At 41.5% G+C, this 21,059-nt stretch overlaps 1 protein-coding gene across 1 annotated transcript in view; it reads right to left on the reverse strand.

Annotated features, from left to right (window-relative positions):
* The window catches only part of LOC124545274 (X-linked retinitis pigmentosa GTPase regulator-like), a 340,423-nt gene that overhangs the window by 233,851 nt on the left and 85,513 nt on the right, over window positions 1-21,059 (reverse strand). Inside the window, exon 6 of the mRNA XM_047124156.1 lies at window positions 1,019-1,171. Within this exon, the coding sequence (XP_046980112.1) occupies window positions 1,019-1,171 (153 nt within the window). The remainder of the gene's footprint in view (window positions 1-1,018; window positions 1,172-21,059) is intronic.

Genomic DNA, 21,059 nt, shown 5'->3' on the forward strand with positions numbered 1-21,059 from the left:
CCAAAGTTCCACTGTCCAGCCACAGAGGAGCATTTCCCTCATGACCCAGGACTGGAGCAACCAAATCCCATTCTCTGCCAGGGTTTCTCACCGTGCCCTGAAATGAGGAATGCCCTACCCACTATCCTTCCCGCACTTCCCACAGTGATATTCCACTGCCCACCAAATCTACACAATATCCTTGTCCACCCCCACTCAAAGCCCACTCCCAGCCCCTTACCTCATATCCCTGAGATAGACCTAGACATAAGACCTGTCACACATTGCTCCAAAACACCTACTCCAGTCCAGCCACAAACATCACCTATCTCTTATCCCATCAAAGGCAACACTACCTGGGAAACCACTTTTGTGATCTACAAGCTAAGCTGCAACCACTTTGCTGCAGTCTACATCAACACGACAACCAACAAACTGTCTGTCAGCATGAATGGTCACCAACAAACTGTGGCCAAGAAACAGCTGGACCACCCAGTTGCTGAGTACGCACCCAATATGACTTCCTTGATTTCAATGACAGCTTCACAGCCTGTGACATGTGGATCCTTTCTACCAACACCAGCTTTTCTAAACTACAACATATCCAACATTCCCACAACCCTCCTCAACTCAACCTTCATTACTCATCGTCCTTTACCCAGCTATTACCTTCCTGTTCCCACCAACACACCCACAATCTTTTTACTTTTCCACGATGTTTGCTTTGTTTGTCATTGCCATTGCTCTGCTTTGCATCAACACCGCTAGCACTCTGGACTACTGTAAGTTCCTCGTTGACTAAGCAGTTCAACTATGCTCTGTAGCCTCATGCTATGCTCAGCATTAGATACCTCTCCCTCTGTTCCCATTAGCAGCCAATACTGTTGTTGTAGGGTAGACAAATGTGGGATGTCAAATGCCGCAAACATCATTGACCTTTGTGACCTCAAAATCACAGGATTCCTTGTATGTCTACTCCACACAGAAGGCAGAAATCTCCTTCAACTACAGTGGGCCATTGATTCTAAAGAAATCATACCTGTTATGAAAGCTGAGTGATAGTAACCGCAGCTGACTTGAGAGACTTTCTGACCAAGAGGTAGCAAAGTTGGTATACGAACACAGCTGTCCGAGTTTGTCAATCCTAGTTGTCCATCAGCATTATTACCCCACACGTACACGTCTCCAGCATCTGAAACATAGCAGGAACGAATTGTTACATCACATGGAAGGCAAATGAGTAACTTATTTTTGTATGGCTCAAGCAGCAACACCACAGCTAATTTTAGCAACAAAACAAATGAACACTAGAAGGGAAATTCAGGCACAGCACGTCTTACAGCGCCACATAATCTAACAGTACACGTAACTGATTACCTACAGCCACATCTTTTTGTTTGGGCTGAAGACACTGGCAGATTTCTTCCCCCTTTTTCTTCTTTTTCATTATATTCAGAAAAAGGAACATAGCTTCTTGAAGACAAGATTCCTTAAATCTTTTCGTTTTACTGTTCACTATAGTTCTAGCAATAACGGTTACTCCATATACCTTAGAGTGGTCTATGCTGACTGGTGTAGAACTGGATTTAGCATACTGCTTAAACTGAATCTGTAGGGCAGATTTTAAAAAAATTTACCCAACTAAACTGTCAGATCAGAGTTTTACTGTGACACACATTCCACAGGACTATAATCTATGAGCGTCATACCTCCTACTTTTTTGTGGTGACTTTGGATGTCCATGCCAGGTGTCACTGGTGTTGTGCCAATGTTTGAACCTTCCTCTTTCATTTTCAGAAGGTTCTGTTGTTCTGTGGTAGATAGCATCAACAGAGGGGTGCTGCAAAATGGAGTCTGATATGGATGCATGTATAACACAGCGATGTATGATTGAACTCCTCAGTGCCGAAGAAATTACGCACAGTGAACTCCACTGATGCTTGGTAAAGGTGTATGGAGATGATACAATAGACGTGAACAATGTGGGGCAATGGATACGACATTTTCCAGATGGTAAAAGGGTGTGCATGACAAGCCATGGCCCAGTCAACCCTGCACAGCTGTCATCCCTCGCAATGAAGAGTGACTTGATCAACTCATCCATGCTGATCAGCAGATAATGACCAGAGAATTGTGTGCAAAGCTGAATGTCGGCGCAATACCTTGGAAACAATGTTGGAAAATTTTGGTTATCAAAAAGTCTGTGTGAGATGGGTCCCATGGACGCTTACAGAAGAACAAAAAAAACTCATCAAATGAAAATCTGTCGGAACCTGCTAGACTAATACAAAGCTGAAGGTGACAATTTTCTGAATAGCGTCATCACTGGAGATTAGATGTTGTTTCACCACTAAGAGCCGGAATCCAAAAGACAGTCCATGGAATGGCAACATGTGAATTCTCTCCCGAAGAAGAAATTCAAGACACAGCCATCTCCAGGCAAAGTGTGGTTCACAGTCTTCTGGGACAGCTGGGATGTGGTTCTTTTGGATGTCTTGGAGCCTGGAGAAATTCTCAATTCAGCGTACTACAAGATGACACTGACTAAGTAGAAAGCCCAAATTTCCAGGATAAAGCCAGAGAAGAAGACCAACTTTCACCTGCAACATGATAATGCCAGGCCCCACACTAGTTTTGCGACCATGCAACTAATTGCAAAATTCGACTGGACTGCCTAACCACATCCACCATACAGTGACAGACAGCCTCTCAACTGAGCTGTAACACCTTACAGATATATTTCACCAAAATGAGTACAGCAAAGCTTAGATTACATGTGCTCTGAACTAAATAAATGATACAGACTTCCACAACTAAATAAATGATACAGACTTCCACAAAGAACAGGTAGATCAAGAGGGAGAGAAACTCAACTTTATCCCCTATGTTGGACCTCTCTCAGCCAAAATTGTCAGAATCCTTGGGAAAAACAACATCATATATCTTTCAATCACCACAAAAAGTGAAAGATATGCTTGGTAAAAGAAAAACTAAAACTGCAAGTATCTGGTGTATAAAGCATCCCTTGCAAGTGTGACTACCAATACATCAGGCAAACACAGCACTAGATCTAACAATGTTGTGTGGAACACATCAGACGTGTACGTCTGGGGCGTAAAGGTAAATCAGCAGTCGCAGAACGCAGCCTCAATGAGGGATATACATTGGAATGTAAGGAAACAAAAATGCTGTGCTGAGCTGTTGGCTTTTGGGAGAGCATTATCAAAGAATCAACCGAAAGAAGGTTCCTTGACAACCTTGTCAACAGTGACATGGGCTATCAGCTAAGTTTGGAATGAAAACCTGCGCTGGCAGTTATATACCAAGAATGCATCCAACAGTTTACACTTCACAAGTTTGGGTACCACTGAATGCACCAAGAGCCAAACTGCGGCCTGTGCCACCACCACACCCCATGGTACTCCCGCAGGCAACTGCTCAAACGAACTTAATGTAAACAGTTGTGACGTCACACTCATCAGCGGGAGTTTATTGTTGTGACACTCATCAGCAGCAGTTTATTGTTGTGAAGTCTTTCCTAGTCTTCGTCCTAAAGCCTTTGACACATTTTATCAGTTCTTACCAGTCAAAATTACAGAAATTTTTAACTGAAGACTAAAACAATGAAACATTCCTGGAATTCTAAAAAATTCCCTGGTTTTTCCCGGTTGTCCCAGAACATATACACTCTGTATATATGTGGGGCGCTGTGCAATCTTGACGCTTTGTCAGAAGATGGTAGGAGTGACACTCATCGACAGTCACAGAATTTCAATGCAGCCACCTGGATGGAAGCACGAAAGTATCATCAATCATCGCATAATCACTGACCAGATTCAAAAATTTAAAATGGTTTTGTAATCTATTCATTAAGAGGTACAATCTTGTGTTACAGTTCAACAGAATAAGACTAGCATTACAGTTAGAAACGATGTGTGTGTCTTGAGGCAGTATGACTGACAGCACGCAAATACCTGGACTCTGTTGATCTAGTATTTGAGAATGAGGGAACTTGGTGAATTCCAATAAACTTAACATATAATTTCAAACCTTTAAAAAACTTTTTCTCTTGATACACCCCACAAAATGATGGAAGAAAGAAAGTTTATCGCTTAATGTTCATCAATAAAACTTCGGCATGAGACATGATGACTTCTTTACCACTGACTCTATTCGCAACACAATTTGCAGATAGTATCCAGATATACCACTGAATGTATCTGCAAAATTATTTCATTGTACGACACACAATTCAGGAGATATAATATGATAGACATTTGGATGCACAAAAAACTAGTCTCTGCTTAAAATGATGCGCAGCGAAACTTCAACATCAGGAATGACATTTTAATTTATTACTTCTTTACTACTACCTCTACTTGCAACACACTTTGCAGACAGCATCTACACATATCACTTAATGGGCCTGCAAAATTGTATCATTGTACAACACCTGATTCAGGAGATATGATGTCATAAACATTGAGATGCATGAAAAACTTGCTGTTGCTTAAAATGGAATACAAACTGCCCAGACTACATTCATGCAGTGTTTCGTAATGAGAGCACTCAGCAACTTCCAACAAACTTTAAGCAAAATTCCAAACTTTTCCTAAACTTTTTATAGCTTACAAGCTTAACATCAAATATTTAACACCTTAACTCATTTTTAAAATAATCAGATGCTAGATGTTATTTTATATATTGGAGTTTGATTCTGTAAAGAATCAGGGTATTACTGGTTTGCAACTAAGTCAACACTGATCCAGAGCCTATACAGTCCCAATAGAGTTCCATTTCCTCACATAAGTGCCTAAAGTACTAAAACCTCTGTACAATCCTCTCATCCGATTTCCTAATATGATGATTTCTTCTATCTTCATTTCACCACCTAGTCTGACATTAATTTATCTATGATGATGGTGGACGAGTTCCCTTGCTATGATATGAATTACTTGAAAAGGTCCAACAACTGGCCACTTTTTATACAGCTTTATTTATGCCAAAGATTATTTAATGCTTTCACCCTTTTTGAGTTCATGTAATACATTCATATCTTCATCAATACTACATTTTGCTCCATTGTATTGTTGACAAGATATCCGTGAATACATAAATGTAAGGGTGTCAATAGCTAAAGTTCAAATTTCAAAACAACGTAGAAAGAGAACCGCTGCTCAGAATTGCATAAAATATGTACGGTATATTATTGGTGCATGAGGAAATGTCATGGAACAAAAAATTAACAAAAATCTGACCAATACATGCTGCTGTAAGCATCAGAATATGCACACCAACTGACGCACGGCACACAGTTGTTTCTCAGTTTGTGTCTATGCTGCACAACGTGACTGCCTCCATGAAGGATTGTCTGCTGCTGATAAAGTTATTTTACAAGAACGGTGACTGTGGGCCTGTAGCCCTATAAAAGTTAAAGAGTATAAAAAAAAGGCATTGGTCCAATGTCTCCTAAGTGTCTGGTGAAAATGATAACAAAATTCAAAAAGACAAGTTCTTTTGAAGTGGCTTGTGGCAGAGGGAGGAAAGCAGTTCATCTGACGAATGTTGAAGATGGGGTCACAGCACTACAGAAGGGGTCGAGCAGTGGTGTGCATACATGCAGTGAGTGGGGAATTGCCCAAACATTGGACATGCCTATGAAACATTCTGCATAGCTATTCATATGAAATCACACCTGTTCAGGAGATGCTCCCTGCTGACCTGCTAGCAAGACATATGTTTGCTCTGAAATTTCTTGCTTGCATGGAAGTGGACAATGAATGGCCATGGTACATTCTCTGGACAGACAAAGCCCATTTCTACCTCCAAGGACATGTCAGTATGCAGAATATAGGCAATGGAAAATCAGCACGCCCATCAACCATTATCACTTCATTCTGCAGAGGTGACTTTGTGCGCAGCTTGGTGGTATCATTTGTTGTAGGGCAATATTTGTTTTTAGGAGGTGAGTCCTGCAGGTCTTGTTCCTGTACCATCACTGGTAAGTGCCATGAGAGTCTCTTGCGCATCAACATCATTTCAACCTTTCAACAGTGTGGATGTGTGGGTAGGATCATTTTTTTGCAAGATGGTGCTCCATCACGCACTGCACAGCCAGTGAAATGGCTGCTGCAAAGGCATTTCAGACATGCTAGAATTATCTGCCATCATTTCCCTACAGCCTGGCCGTCCAGATCATCTGGCCTTAATCTGTGTGACTTCTGGCAGTGGGGTTATCTGAAAGATGGTGCATTCAATGCTCCAATTGCAAATGTAACTAAATTCAAGGCACTCACTGGGCAACAAATTCTGAACATGATCCCCATGACACTCCGATGTGTTGTGGTACATGCTGTTTGTTGATTTCAACTTGTGGCAGAAAATGGTGGATACCATATTGAACATGTCTTGTGTCAGTCTCAAGACAATTAGAAAGCAATGTCATTTTGCTTTTTATGTGGTTTTTGGCCCCAGGGCAATTAAAAACTGATGTCATTTTCATTTTTATACAGTTTTTGACTTCAGGACAATTAAAAACTAGTTTTTCCCATCTGAAGTGATACGATCTTGTCATGGTATATGAGATGGCTTAACTAACAGTGCCACAACTGTTGACTACCAAATTTGCGCAGTCATGCACATTGAACAGTACGGATGGTGTAATGTGCAACTCAAAATACAGGCATCGTATTGCGATTCAACTGTCATTTGTAGCTGATACCGTTTACGTTAGAATGCTTATAGTGCCATCTATTGGTAAATGTTTGTGAAATTTTTTTGTTCCATGATGTTTCCCACTGTGTCAATAATAAGGTGTTCATATTTGATGTCGTTCTGGGCAATGGTTCTCTTTCTGTAGCATTTTGGAACTGCAACTTTGGTTATGGACACCCTGTATCACACCAAATGCAGATTGGTGAAAACCCTAAACTGGTCTTTGCATAAATAAATCTGTATAAAAAGTGGATGACTGCTGTATTTCCTCAAATAAGTTATGTCCGATTCTGATAAGACAGTATATAGATCTTACATATTTGCAAAGCAAGCATTACAATGTATTTACCAGTGTTTCATGCACACCAAATATTGCTGGACTGTAATGTGAAACAGTGAAAGTGTATGATTTTGATGTACGCCGAAGCAATGAATTAAAAGTCTGTACCAGCTCTGGGATTCAAACCCAGGTCTCCTGCTTAATAGGCAGATGTGCAAGCTGTAACACCACCCCGGCACTGGGCTATCAGAGCTGCACGGACTATACTAGCACATCTCCCTCCATGATACAAATTCCAACTCATGCTTCAATCTATTGCTACTCCCCTTCTTAACTTGCATCATAATTGCCAAGCCTCTCCAGTATTGGAATAGTACCTTAGCAATGAGTGAAATAGCGTTAATCCTGCCTGCACCTCAGGCACAGGTGAAGAGCCAAATAAACTGGTACACCTGCCTAATATCACGTAAGGCCCCGTGGGCACACAGAAGTGCCACAACATGATGTGACATGGCATCAACTAATGTCTGAAGTAGAGCTGGAGGGAACTGACACCATGAATCATACAGGGCTGCTCATAAATCCATAAGACTAAGAAGGGGTGGAGATCTCTTCTGAACAGCACGTTGCAAGGCATCCCAGATATGCTCAATAATATTCATGTTTGGGGAGTTTGGTGGCCTGGGGAAGTGTTTAAACTCAGAAAAGTGTTCTTGGAGCAGAGTGTTCTTGGAGCCACTCTGCAGCAATTCTGAATGTGTGGGGTGTCCCATTGTTCTGCTGGAGCTGCCCAATTCCATCGGAATGCACAATGAACATAAATGGATACAGGTCATCAGACAGGATGTTTGTGTGCGTATCACCCGTCAAAAGTCTTATCTAGACATATCAGGGGTCCCATGTTGATCCAACTGCAGACGCCCCACACTATTACAGAGCCTCCACCAGCTAGAACAGTCCCCTGCTGACATTCAGGGTTCATGGATTCATGAGGTTGTCCCCATACCCATACAAGTCCATCCGCTCGATACAATTTGAAATGAGACTTGTCCGGCCAGGCAACATGTTTCCAGTAATCAACAGTCCAATGTCAGCATTGACAGGCCCAGGTGAGACATAAAGCTTTTTATTATGCAGTCAACAAGGGTACATGAGTGGAGATTCAGCTCCCAAAGCCCATATCGAAGATGTTTCATTGAATGGTTCACATGTTGACACTTGTTGATGGCCCAGCACAGAAATCTGTGGCAATTTGCGGAAGTGTTGCACTTCTGTCATGTTGAATGATTCTCTTCAGTTGTTGTCAGTCTTGTTCTTGTAGGATAATTTTCCAACCACAGCGATGTCAGAGATTTGATGTTTTACCAGATTCCTGATATTCATGGACGGAAAAATCCCCACTTCATCACTACCTCGGAGATACCGTGTCCCATCGCTCGTGCGCTGACTATAACACCGCATTCAATATCACTTAAATCTTGACAACCTGCCATTGTAACAGCAACTGATCTAACAACTGCGCCAGACACTTGTCGTCTCATATAGGAGTTACTGACCGCATTGCCGTATTCTGCCTGTTTACTCATCTCTCTATTTGAATACGCAGGCTAGTTTCTTTGGCACTTCAGTGTATTAATCATATACAGTTGATGTTCCAGAAACATACTGAGCCTCACCTTTATCTACAATAATGATTTTGGCCGAAGCGATGAATTAAAATTTGTACCAGTTCTGGGATTGCTTTGGCCTACAGCATTAAAAATGGTTCAAATGGCTCTGAGCACTATGGGACTTAACTTCTGAGGTCATCAGTCCCCTATAACTTAGAACTACTTAAACCCAACTAACCTAAGGACATCACACACATCCATGACCGAGGCAGGATTCAACCTGCAGCCGTAGTGGTCGCGCGGTTTCAGACTGTAGCACCTAGAACCGCTCGGCCAACCCGGTCGGCTACAGCATTATCTTAGATAAAGCTGAGACTCAGTATGTCTCAGAAACATCAACTGTATATGATAAATATATCAGCTACAACTGAGGTACAGGCAAGATTAAACCTATTTTGTTCATTGCTAACATGCTATTCCAATATTGGAGAGCCTCGGCATTACCAATGCCAGTTCAAAAGGGGAACATAATGGGCTGAGATGTGAGCTGGAATTTGCATCAGGGAGAGAGACATACTAGAGTACTCTATGCAGCTGTGGTAGGGACAGTGCCAGTGCGGTGTAACAGGTAGCACATCTGCTTCATGAGGAGACCTGGATTCAATTCCCAGTGCTGGTACAAATTTTAATTCATTGTCTCGGCCTACATCACTGTTGTAAATAAAGCTGAGACTCATTACGTCTCAGGAACATCAACTGTATATGATTAATACATTAGAGAAAGTGTGATGACTGTATGATTTGGACATCAACAGAGAGGCTATTGGCGATGTTAAATAATATCACGAGATGAATGCTTAGAAACTATACACTTGTCACTTTTATCAGAAATCTGACTCATTTCCTACCTCATTAATTCATTCATGCATGCATGCATGCATACATGCATCAATACATACATACTTACATAGAGACAACAGACCACACAGCTGCCATTACTAAATTGAATAGCTCCTCAAGTGGCACCATGAGGCAGAGTGCATCTCATTCCAGTATGCCCATTGAGGGAAAATCTGTAGTAGTATTGAGAATCGAACCTACGTACTCAGACTGGCTGAGCACTCAATTATGAAGGCAGGCACATTCACACACACATTCGTAACACAATAAAATTCTGGATATAAATGTAGTAGTAGTAGTAGTAGTAGTAGTATGGTACTCTGATTTTATGGCAGTTCTTGTCATGGGTTAAGCGTCTTCCATTTTTGTCTGTCCATAGCCAGTCTTTTAATTTCTGAATATTTGTCTCCTTTGACATTGTCCAGCATTTGATATCTTCTTTTTCCTCTTCCCCTTTTCCCCTCCACCATTCCTTCTATTCCTTCCTTCAATAAACAGTCCCTCCTCAAACAATGTCCAATCCAGTTCTGTTTCTCTTTCTGATGACTTTCAGCACGTTTATTTGTTCTCCAACTCTTCTTAATACTTCTTCATTCCTTACTCAGTCTTCCCATTTCACTTTTTCCATTCTTCTCCACATCCACATCTCTAGTGCCTCCAATCTTCTTTCATCTTCCTTCCTCAATGCCCAGGTCTCCGCACCATACAGTGCTATGCTTCAGATGTAACATTTGACAAGTCTTTTCCTCAGATCTTTGTTTAGTGGTCCACAAAGTAATTTCTGTTTCCTCTTGAATCCTTCTTTTGCCATTGCAATTCTTTTCCTAATTTCTGTTGAGCAATACATATCATCCATTATTACTACATTAATATACTAACTGAATGAAATTTTTCAACAAAAGGTAATTAAAATAAAATGTGAGGGAGGACACCTGTGAATCAGATAAATGTGGTGGCTGATAGTTCATAAGAAGTGGGCTTATCTAACCAATCTCATATACAAAGAATCAAAGGACTATTTGTGTGCACATCTTATCACATAATTATTTAAATGTTCACAGGCTTTATGATTACTTAATCTAGCATACATTTCAATATTCTATCATATGTCTCCTTTCCCGGTAAAGTTTCTATTTAGATTTCCAATGAAACCCAACCCTTTTAGAAGTCCTAACAGTTTATATTTTTATGTCTCTTCCTAATTTCTTAATGATTCTTCTAATATCATAGCAGTTATTCTTTATTTCTATACTGCAGAAAAGTAACACAACATTTAATTTCCTTAAATCTAGAACATGAGTAGATACTAAAATTATGTACATCTACAAATGATTTTTTTCCATTAGTGCTACATTTTAGCTCTTACTTACAACATGTGAGGATAAAAATATCAAACAGTGATACTGTTCGGTTTTGTATTGATCTGCATTTTGATTGTTGAGCTACAAATTAAGAAATGAATGAAAAGTCACAATATACAGGGCTCCAGCCAGCAGTTTTGAGTTATTCATGAAATAAATCTGTTACTCACCATACAATGGAGATGCTGAGTCGCAGATAGGCACAACAAAAAGACTCTAACAATTAAAGTTTTCACCCATGGGCCTTCGTCAACAATACACACACACACACACACACACACACACACACACACACACACACACACACACACACACACACAATTGCAGTCTCAGGCAACTGAAACCACACTGCCTGAGACTGCAGTCGTGTGTGTGAGTTGCATTTGTGTGTATTGTTAATGAAAGTCCATGGCCGAAACCTTTAAGGGGACATTGTACATGAAAGTTGTTGAAATTTGACATTTTCTGTTTTCTTCTCCGTAATGTACTTTGGACTTTCCTGAACATTTTGGTACATAATACATTAAAGTCAGACAATTGTGAGACCTTGAAATAATATTTTGAATGTTGATATATGACTGTCAAGTTTCGTGGCTACGCATGTACTGCCACAGTTGAGCAGTCAGATCTTGGGAACTATACAGTCTAGAAGTCTATGAACTGCTTTGTTTTGTGCCTGTTGCTACATCTCGGAAGTTGGCATTACAAATAAAAAAATCAGTCCATTGTTTCTGACATTAGTTTTCATTGAAAGTAGTGTGATTATTGGCTATTTTTGTAGTAAGCTAACTTCTATTGCTTTTTATACGTAAATAAAATGACTAAGCGTAAAAGTAACATCAAGAAACACAAATTTGCGGGTAGCAGATATGTGCAGCCTGCACTTTCTTTTGAAGTGACCACGCCCCCTAGTGTATACATTTATGTATTCACGGATATCTTTTGTTTGGTAAGTCTCATCATCTTTGTTTTATATATATACACATCTGGACGCGCGGCGCTGTACTGTTGTCACTGGGCGTGACCTTGATTCGGACTTAGAAATTTTCAGCGTGCCTTATATTTACTTGATCCGTGTTGCAGAAGAATTCACTTCCGGTAATGTTATTCTTATGGAGAATTAGCGCTCTGAGATTGCTCCAGAGCGGAGAATTACATCCGGTTCTTATCAGTAGCGATAAGGACTTCCGGCCGCACTGCTGGCTGCTTAGAGTCACTGTTTGCCCAGCAGGCGGGACTGCAACACAACACGGATCCTAGTATTACGAGACCCGCGTTGCAGATTAATTCATTTTCGGTCGTTTTTTTTTCGTGTGGGTTGCACGGGTTATGTCCCCTGGGGAGGTGGTCGGGTTGTATTCTTGTTCTGACTATTGTAGTTGTTGCATATTAAAATTTCTTATCTATAAAGTTTCATTGTGGTCGTTATTGGTCGTGCCAGACCGCTCGTGAAATTTTTTTTTTTTTTAATGAATTAAAGAAGTTATTGTTATTAATTTTTAGGTTAAGATGTTATAACCTCAATAGAATAAAAACCTCATCATCTTTGTTTTATATATATATCCTCATGAAATCCTCCCCATTCCACCAAGAGTGTCTTTCCGCCATCCACCTAACCTTCGTAATCTGTTAGTTCATCCCTATGAAATCCCCAAACCACCTTCCCTACCCTCTGGTTCCTATCCTTGTAACCGCCCCCAGTGTAAAACCTGTCCCATGCACCCTCCCACCACCACCTACTCCAGTCCTGTAACCCGGAAGGTGTACACGATCAAAGGCAGAGCCACGTGTGAAAGCACCCATGTGATTTACCAACTGACCTGCCTATACTGTGATGTATTCTATGTGGGAATGACCGGCAACAAACTGTCCATTCGCATGAATGGACACAGGCAGACAGTGTTTGTTGGTAATGAGGATCACCCTGTGGCTAAACATGCCTTGGTGCACGGCCAGCACATCTTGGCACAGTGTTACACCGTCCAGGTTATCTGGATACTTCCCACCAACACCAACCTATCCGAACTCCGGAGATGGGAACTTGCTCTTCAATATATCCTCTCTTCCCGTTACCCACCAGGCCTCAATCTCCGCTAATTTCAAGTTGCCGCCACTCATACCTCACCTGTCATTCAACAACATCTTTGCCTCTGCACTTCCGCCTCGACTGACATCTCTGCCCAAACTCTTTGTCTTTAAATATGTCTGCTTGTGTCTGTATATGTGTGGATGGATATGTGTGTGTGTGCGAGTGTATACCCGTCCTTTTTTCCCCCTAAGGTAAGTCTTTCCGCTCCCGGGATTGGAATGACTCCTTACCCTCTCCCTTAAAACCCACTTCCTTTCGTCTTTCCCTCTCCTTCCCTCTTTCCTGATGAGGCAACAGTTTGTTGCGAAAGCTTGAATTTTGTGTGTATGTATGTGTCTGTTTGTGTTTCTATCGACCTGCCAGTGCTTTCGTATGGTAAGTCACATCATGTTTGTTTTTAAATATATTTTTCCCGCGTGGAATGTTTCCCTCTATATATATAAAAACAAAGATGATGTGACTTACCAAACGAAAGCGCTGGCAGGTCGATAGACACACAAACAAACAGAAACATACACACAAAATTCAAGCTTTCGCAACAAACTGTTGCCTCATCAGGAAAGAGGGAAGGAGAGGGAAAGACGAAAGGATGTGGGTTTTAAGGGAGAGGGTAAGGAGTCATTCCAATCCCGGGAGCGGAAAGACTTACCTTAGGGGGAAAAAAGGACGGGTGTACACTAGCACACACACACACACACACATATCCATCCACACATATACAGACACAAGCAGACATATTCAAAGTTTGCCTTTGACTGCATGCAGTCTCCCATCCTTCATCAAAGACACCAACCACTTTCTCGAACGCCTGGAATCCTTACCCAATCTGTTACTCCCAGAAACCATCCTTGTAACCATTGATGCCACTTCCATATACACAAATATTCCGCACGTCCAGGGCCTCGCTGCGATGGAGCACTTCCTTTCACGCTGATCACCTGCCACCCTATCTAAAACCTCTTTCCTCATTACCTTAGCCAGCTTCATCCTGACCCACAACTTCTTCACTTTCGAAGGCAAGACATACCAACAACTAAAGGGAACAGCCACGGGTACCAGGATGGCCCCCTCGTATGCCAACCTATTTATGGGTCGCTTAGAGGAAGCCTTCTTGGTTACCCAAGCCTGCCAACCCAAAGTTTGGTACAGATTTATTGATGACATCTTCATGTTCTGGACCCACAGTGAAGAAGAACTCCTGAATTTCCTCTCCAACCTCAACTCCTTTGGTTCCATCAGACTCACCTGGTCCTACTCCAAATCCCATGCCACTTTCCTTGACGTTGACCTCCACCTGTCCAATGGCCAGCTTCACACGTCCGTCCACATCAAACCCACCAACAAACAACAGTACCTCCACTATGACAGCTGCCACCCATTCCACATCAAACGGTCCCTTCCCTACAGCCTAGGTCTTCGTGGCAAACGAATCTGCTCCAGTCCGGAAGCCCTGAACCATTACACCAACAACCTGAAAACAGCTTTCGCATCCCGCAACTACCCTCCCGACCTGGTACAGAAGCAAATAACCAGAGCCACTTCCTCATCCCCTCAAACCCAGAACCTCCCACAGAAGAACCCCAAAAGTGCCCCACTTGTGACAGGATACTTTCCGGGATTGGATCAGACTCTGAATGTGGCTCTCCAGCAGGGATACGATTTCCTCAAATCCTGCCCTGAAATGAGATCCATCCTTCATGAAATCCTCCTCACTCCACCAAGAGTGTCTTTCCGCCGTCCACCTAACCTTCGTAACCTCTTAGTTCATCCCTATGAAATCCCCAAACCACCTTCCCTACCCTCTGGCTCCCACCCTTGTAACCGCCCCCGGTGTAAAACCTGTCCCATGCACCCTCCCACCACCACCTACTCCAGTCCTGTAACCCGGAAGGTGTACATGATGAAAGGCAGAGCCACGTGTGAAAGCACCCATGTGATTTACCAACTGACCTGCCTACACTGTGAAGCTTTCTATGTGGGAATGACCAGCAACAAACCGTCCATTCGCATGAATGGACACAGGCAGACAGTGTTTGCTGGTAACGAGGATCACCCTGTGGCTAAACATGCCTTGGTGCACAGCCAGCACATCTTGGCACAGTGTTACACTGTCTGGGTTATCTGGATACTTCCCACTAACACCAACCTGTCAGAACTCCGGAGATGGGAACTTGCCCTTCAGTATGTCCTCCCTTCTCGTTACCCGCCAGGCCTCAATCTCCGCTAATTTCAAGTTGCCGCCGCTCATACCTCACCTGTCATTCAACAACATCTTTGCCTATGTACTTCCGCCTCGACGGACATCTCTGCCCAAACTCTTTGCCTTTACAAATGTCTACTTGTGCCTGTGTATGCGCGGATGGATATGTGTGTGTATGCGAGTGTATACCTGTCCTTTTTCCCCCCTAAGGTAAGTCTTTCCGCTCCAGGGTTTGGAATGACTCCTTACCCTCTCCCTTAAAACCCACATCCTTTCGTCTTTCCCTCTCCTTTCCTCTTTCCTGATGAAGCAGCCATTGGTTGCGAAAGCTAGAATTTTGTGTATATATATATATATATATATATATATATATATATATATATATATAGACACACACACACACACACACACACACACACACACACACACGAAAGTGCTGGCAAATCGATAGACACACAAACAAACACAAACATACACACAAAATTCTAGCTTTCGCAACAAACGGTTGCTACGTCAGGAAAGAGGAAAGGAGAGGGAAAGATGAAAGGATGTGGGTTTTAAGGGAGAGGGTAAGGAGTCATTCCAATCCCGGGAGCGGAAAGACTTACCTTAGGGGGGAAAAAAGGACAGGTATACACTCGCATACACACACATATCCATCCGCACGTACACAGACACAAGCAGACATTTGTAAAGGCAAAGAGTTTGGGCAGAGATGTCAGTCGAGGCGGAAGTGCATAGGCAAAGATGTTGTTGAATGACAGGTGAGGTATGAGTGGCGGCAACTTGAAATTAGCGGAGATTGAGGCCTGGTGGATAACGGGAAGAGAGGATATATCCTGGTGGATAACGGGAAGAGAGGATATATCCTCTCTTCCCGTTACCCACCAGGGCTCAATCTCCGCTAATTTCAAGTTGCCGCCACTCATACCTCACCTGTCATTCAACAACATCTTTGCCTATGCACTTCCGCCTCGACTGACATCTCTGCCCAAACTCTTTGTCTTTAAATATGTCTGCTTGTGTCTGTATATGTGTGGATGGGTATGTGTGTGTGTGTGTGTGTGTGTGTGTGTGTGTGTGCGCGAGTGTATACCCGTCTCTTTTTCCCCCTAAGGTAAGTCTTTCCACTCCCGGGATTGGAATGACTCCTTACCCTCTCCCTTATAACCCACATCCTTTCGTCTTTCCCTCTCCTTCCCTCTTTCCTGATGAGGCAACAGTTTGTTGCGAAAGCTTGAATTTTGTGTATGTTTGTGTTTGTTTGTGTGTCTGTCGACCTGCCAGCGCTTTCGTTTGCCCGTTACCCACCAGGCCTCAATCTCCGCTAATTTCAAGTTGCCGCCACTCATACCTCACCTGTCATTCAACAACATCTTTGCCTCTGCACCTCCGCCTCGACTGACATCTCTGCCCAAACTCTTTGTCTTTAAATATGTCTGCTTGTGTCTGTATATGTGTGGATGGATATGTGTGAGTGTGCGCAAGTGTATATCCGTCCTTTTTTCCCCCTAAGGTAAGTCTTTCCGCTCCCGGGATTGGAATGACTCCTTACCCTCTCCCTTAAAACCCACTTCCTTTCGTCTTTCCCTCTCCTCCCCTCTTTCCTGATGAGGCAACAGTTTGTTGCGAAAGCTTGAATTTTGTGTTTATGTTTGTGTTGGTAAGTCACATCATCTTTGTTTTTAGATATATTTTTCCTACGTGGAATGTTTCCCTTTATTATAACCATATATATATATATAAATGGAGTCATTCCATTTACTGTGTGGAACTGTATATACTGTGTTTTGTCAAAGTTTAATGAGAGCCCACTTGCAGAGAACCACTTAATGATTTTCTGAAAAACATCATTTACAATTTCATCAGTTAATTCTTGTCTGTTGGGTGTGATAACTATACTTGTATCATCGGCAAAAAGTACCAGCTCTGCATCTTCGTGAATATAGAATGGCAAGTCATTAATATATATTAAGAACAGCAGAGGACCCAAGACCGAACCTTGTGGCACTCCATTCTTGATTGTTCCCCACTTTGAGAAATCACCAGTTTTTGGCATGTTGTGTGAACTGCTTATTTCTGCACTCTTTCAGTTAGGTATGATTTAAACCATTTGAGTGCTGTCCCATTTATACCACAGGACTTGAGCTTATCTAGAAGTATTCCATGATTTACATAATCAAAAGCCTTTGAGAGATCACAAAAAATCACAATGAGTGACTTCTGGTTGCTCAGAGCATTTAATATTTCATTAGTGAAAGTATTTATAGCATTTTCTGTTGGAAAACCTTTCTGGAAACCAAACTGACATTTTGTTAAAACTTTATTTTTACAAAGGTGTGAAGCTACTGTACAATACATCACTTTTTCAAGAATTTTGGATAAGGCAGTCAGAAGAGAGATTGGGCGGTAGTTGTTGACATCAGACGTATACCCTTTTTTATGCAGTGGTTTTACAATGGCATACTTCAGTCTATCTGGGAAAATATCCTGTTTCAGAGAGCTATTACATATGTGGCTAAGAATCCCACTTATCTCTTGGGAACAAGCTTTTATTATCCTGCTGGAAATGCCATCAATTCCATGTGAGCTTTTATTCTTGAGAGAGTTTATCATCTTCCTATTTTCAGAAGGAGAGGTGGGTGGAATTTCAATTGTATCAAATTGTGTGCGTAAGGCCTCTTCCATTAACTGCGTTGCTTCTTCTAATGAACATTTAGATCCTATTTTCTCTACAACATTTAAAAAATGATTATTCAAAATTTTTTCGACTTCCGGCTTGTTGTTTGTCAAGTTTCCATTCGCTTTGATGGTAATGCCGCCATCCTATACTCTTGGTTGCCCTATCTCCCTTGTAATAATATTCCAAATTGTCTTGATTTTGTTATCAGAGGTATTAATCTCAGACATGATGCACATGCTTCTGGACTTTTTAACAACCTTTCTTAATGTAGCACAGTAGTTTTTATAATATTTGGCTGTTTCTGGGTCATTACTCTTTCTTGTTGTTAGCTACAGTTCCCTTTTGGGGTTACAAGATATTTTTATTCCTTTAGTAAGCCAAGGTTTTTTTGCATGGTCTCTTATAATTAGATTTAACTACTTTCTTGGGGAAACAGTTTTCAAATTCTCTTACAAGTGTATCATTGAATAAGTTATATTTTAAATTAGTATTGGGTTCCTTGTACACCTCATCCCAGTCTAACTGCTGAAGATTTTCCCTGAAATTTCTAACTGTTGAGTCATTAATTGAACACACAACTTTGGAGGGTAGTTTTGAATTACTGAATGGAGATATGTTATATACTGTAAATAGCTGAGCATCATGATCAGAAAGCCCATTCTCAACAGGATAAAAATGTATGTTTTTAAACTTATCTTGGTCTACAAAAGTGTGATCTATCAACGTGCTGCTGTCCTTTACTACCCGAGGAGGAAAATTAATGACATATGTCAAATTGAAAGAACCGAGCAAGATTTCCAGGTCATTATTCCTATTACACTCTTTCAGTGAATCAACATTGAAGTCCCCACAAATAATAATTTGCTTTCCCCTATCTGACAGATAGCACAACAAGGCATCCAAGTTTCCCAGGAATAAATGAACGTTTCCTGAAGGGGACCTATATACTGTTTCAATTACAAAAGAGCCCTCCTTCAGTTTAAGCTGACAGGCACATGCTTCTATATGTTGCTCTAGACAAAACTTTTTTGTATCTAAGCTTTTTACACAGTGATAACTTTTGACATATATGGCAACTCCTCCTCTCACCTTATTCTCTCTACTCATATGTGCAGCTAGTTTATAACCACTAATATTTACCTTTTCCATATCAGACACAATGTGATGCTCAGACAGGCATAGTATATCTATTACATTATCAGATTCAATGTCATCTAAACAAACCAGGAGCTCGTTACTTTATTCTTCAATCCCGGAATATTGTGGTGAAAAATGGTAACATTTTTTCTTTTTCTTTTGTGAGAATCTACTTTTTTCTTTAGTCCACCAATATTTTGGTTAAATATGGTAACATTATTATTTACTTTCCTGTTGTGAGAGTTTTGAACCTCTTAGCACCTGCCTGCCTGAACTTCTCATTGGACACTGATATTAGTCTAAAAAAGAGGTACATCCATGAGTACTAGTGTACCCCCCCTTACAGACTTCGCTAACAACCCTGCCAGTTTACCCTTCCCTTTCCTATTGAGGTGTAGGCCATGCCTTGTGAAATCCCCCCTATCAATAGCCTTGACATGAACCAATCCAACGTCTGACAGAGTGGCTGCCCTATGCAACTGATCCAATTCCATATTTACCCTCCTGACACGAGTGGTTCAACTGGGGCTGATCATGCCGAACAAAAGCAGGCACCAGACCAACATTGGTATGGGTCGCTGCAGAGTCTGTTTTCACCAGGTCACACTCAATACTGCAGCCCTGATCCCTATCAATACTGTTTCCCACTCCACCCACTATCATCACATGATCCTGCTTTGAGAAACCCTTGCACAAAGAACCTATATCCTCTACCACCTGGCTAAGACATGCACTTGGCTTGAAAAAGTTTGTGACCTGGTACCTGTCACGTAATTTATCCTGCAAAATCTGGTCCACACCTCTTCCATGGCTGCTACCTAGCAACAGAACTTTCCTCCTTCTTTCTGCTTTTTTTTGAAACAGTTGGTTTCCTAGTGAGATTCTGTAGCATCTTAACTACATCTACTTCTACTGGAGCCTCTTCTTTACTTAACTGTGGTAGCAAGGCAAATCTATTGATTGTGCCAGTTGGGAAACAGTCAGACACTGTCCTCTTTCTATGGGCCCTGTTCCCAGCTACCACTTCCCACTGCTGTTAACCCTCCTCCCCCCTTAACCTCTTCAGTTCCTCCCTCGCTCTGTCCAAATCAGCCTGAAGGGCTCTAATTTTCTCCTCCTGTTCAGCTATAATCCTATCTCTTGAGCAAACCCTGCAAAAGAATGTAAGAGTCTCATTTGCTTCCCCAATTCCCACGCCACTACAACTTCCCCAGTGAAATCGACTGTCACAATAGCTGCACAAAACCCCTGAACTAACTTTCCTACTGCAGCTCACACACTTAGTATCCATGGTAGTTTGGAAATTAGTTAAGGGATTTACCGAGATATAACGATAATATATTAAATACAGATGCAAAAGGACACTAAATATGATTTGGAAACTAATATGTAAGTAAACTATTACCAAATGCACTTAAATTTGTGGTATAATGCTAAATATGCACGATCAAAAATTAGGCCTAAACAGCCGAATGTAATCAAAACGAACTTTTTGCGATTACTGGAAGAATACGCAAATAAAAGAAAAACCTTTCATGGCAAGCTTGAAGAGCACACTAATGAATGTATTTAATCAGTTAATCTATAGCAAATGCACTTAAGATTGTGGTATAACGCTACGTATGCACACTCGGAAAGTAAGGCAATGTGCTGGAAGATTAATGGATAAAATAATTGATGAATTACAGGAATATTATGGGAAGACCATTAGAGATAACTGTGACAATTTAGAGAAGATGAAAAGAGCTGTGTGGAGCACTTTCTTTCATCGAATAGCAACCAATGAAAAGCCATGTCATGCTTTGTGTCCACCTCCACCAAACACTTGGTGTAAATATAAGCAAGCTGAATTTTCTGGCATCCTGCATGAATTTATACATAAACATTCTCTAGCTTTGACTGTAATGGAGGCAATCAAACCTATTTACAGAGATTTGGCAAATCCTAAGCTACTAAATAAGTGTTTACATGGGAAGACCCAGAATGTGAATGAGTCCTTCGATAATGCTGTGTGGTGCCGTATGCTTAAAATGTATTTGTTCGCCTTATTACTCTTAAAGTTAGCAGTGTCTGATGATGTAATAACTTTTAATGGTGGGATCTATG

Source organism: Schistocerca americana, chromosome 8 (genome assembly GCF_021461395.2).
Source record: "Schistocerca americana isolate TAMUIC-IGC-003095 chromosome 8, iqSchAmer2.1, whole genome shotgun sequence".
Lineage (NCBI taxonomy): Eukaryota > Metazoa > Arthropoda > Insecta > Orthoptera > Acrididae > Schistocerca > Schistocerca americana.